The sequence below is a fragment of the Lathyrus oleraceus genome, chromosome 4 (genome assembly GCF_024323335.1).
Source record: "Lathyrus oleraceus cultivar Zhongwan6 chromosome 4, CAAS_Psat_ZW6_1.0, whole genome shotgun sequence".
Classification (NCBI taxonomy): Eukaryota; Viridiplantae; Streptophyta; class Magnoliopsida; order Fabales; family Fabaceae; genus Lathyrus; species Lathyrus oleraceus.
The window spans coordinates 370,967,264-370,969,461 of NC_066582.1; the positions used below are offsets into that span (position 1 = coordinate 370,967,264).

A 2,198-nucleotide genomic window follows, 5' to 3' on the forward strand; every position below is an offset into this window, starting at 1 on the left:
AACTATGAAAATATGGAATACACAAAAATGCTCATCACCAATTCACCACCACTATCACTAATTACTACCACAATAACTAATAACTAACATGTGCTTGTGATCAAAACCATAAACACATCCAACCAAGCCAACAACATATAAACAATTTCATCAATTACACCATATCTTGATAAAAACAAAAAATTGCCATTTAGATCTATGAAACACTGGCACATATATAGACACGACACACAGGACTAGTTGAATAATGCGGTAATGCGGAATACCAAACACACACCTTCAATCTGAAGTGTCAATGCTACATAGTCATGATCAATCATCATCATCATGATCACTCTCATCACTGAAATACCCAGCTTTCTTCCCTTTCTTCTTCGTCTTGTTGTTGTCCAAACCCTCATCATCATTTCTGTTTCTCCCCAGCAACCTTTCACCCGCTTCATCATCCACAACAGAAGCCCAATTATCGTCAAACTGCTCCGCAGCAATCTGACCACCCTCCTCCTCCTCCTCATCACCTTCCTCCTCCCCATCCCTATCCCTCAGCCCACTAAATCCCCGTCGCGGCTTCTTAGGCTGAGGCCGCGGCCTCGGCCCCAACTGATTCTTAGGACACTCATACGACAAATGACCATGCCCCCCACACTCATAACACAAAGCAGTCTCAGTATTGTACACGCGCTTCCGAATAAACTCCGGAGCACGTCCATTATCAGCAGCAATAGAAGCAGTTAGAGTCCTTCCATTGAGAATCTTCTTATTCATCTCCGCCACGGCGCGTTGGGCGTCATTACGAGAAACGAATTGGACAAACGCGACACCGCGGCTTAGGCGCGTGTGACGGTCTTTGAGAACGGTTACACGCGCGATGCGGCCGAAAGTAGAGAAGAGCGTATGGAGATCGGAGTTTGTTAGGGAGTAATCTAGATTAGAAACGTATAGCGTCGATTTTGATGGTGCTAAGGGTTCACCTGTTCCTCCTATTGATGATCCTTTGTTGTTCGGTTTTGATTGGGGTTGATTACTGGATGTGGTGCCGGTGGTGGTGTTGGGGGTTGAGGACGAAGCGCAGTAGCGGTAGTAGAAAACGTCGTCGTCTTCATCGTTGTCGCTGTGTTTTCGTTTGTGTTTCTTCTTGCTTGACATTTTTTTCGGTTCAGGTTTTTTGTTTCCGGCAACGGCGTTCGGTTTCCGGCGACGGAATTAGTTCTCCGATGCTTCTTTAATCTATAGAGGAAATCTGAGAGTGGAGAGATTCTATAATGCGTTTGAGAAACCCTAGAGAAGTGAAGCGAAACTCCAAGCGGATCTGGACATGGATCCGGATATTTTGGATTGGTTTTATATATGGTTTTATCCATTCTTATTTTTTTATAAGCAGTACTATCCATATGTAAATGGACAACTTGCTCACCGCCAGAGTACTTGTAAAGATAGCATAAAACTAAAAATTATTATGTTTTAATATTTTTTTGTTTAATTGGTCAGCCACCCATCTGCATATATAAATTTTAATAATTTTTTGTTAGTATGATGCTAGATTTTTTAAGACAAAAATTTCTAGTTCGTTAGATATACAATTTTATTATATTATTTTAGATTATATTTTAATATCTTAAGATAAATAGAGTTATTGAAATTTAGCAAAAATAGAATAGAGTGAAATAGAAATTTTATTACTTTATTATTTGAATAATTAGCGATAAAAACAAAGTAAGTTTTTGATTCTGCTCATATAAAAGAGAAACAATACTGATGGAAAGTGATGAAAATTTTCATTCTGCTCATATTAAAGGGAACAATACTCGTAGAAAGTGATCAATACTAGTAGAAAGTGATGTAATTTTTTATTCCTCATATCTAAGGGAAACAATGCTAATGAAAAGTGATGAAATGAAATAAAATAGAATAATAAAATTTTATTATACTGGATCTGATTTTAATTAACTCAAACAATGTAATCTTATTCTATTTCATCTCATATCACTTCATATCATCTCATTGCATCAATTTAAGCAAAACCTTAGTCTAATAACTTCAGTTTCACAACATTTAAAAACTCTTATGTAGAATTTGTCCAGAATTGAAGAGGACTCATCTCTTACTAGAAACTCAACAATTAATTTGTTTTCAAAAGTAATGCTTTATTTATACGCTTAGATTATGTTTGGACATCTTAAAATGAAGATATAAGAATA

The 2,198-nt window shown here is 37.1% G+C and overlaps 1 protein-coding gene across 1 annotated transcript; it reads right to left on the reverse strand.

Moving 5' to 3' along the window:
• Nucleotides 1-312: 312 nt before the first annotated feature.
• On the reverse strand, nt 313-1,146 carry LOC127137510 (U11/U12 small nuclear ribonucleoprotein 31 kDa protein). The gene has a single exon (XM_051063969.1). The coding sequence runs from the start codon at nt 1,144-1,146 to the stop codon at nt 313-315; it is 834 nt and encodes a 277-aa protein (XP_050919926.1).
• Nucleotides 1,147-2,198: the final 1,052 nt, after the last annotated feature.

Coding starts and splice junctions, on each gene's coding strand:
- LOC127137510 (XM_051063969.1), bottom strand. CDS start 1,146: ATGTCAAGCAAGAAGAAACACAAACGAAAACACAGCGACAACGATGAA.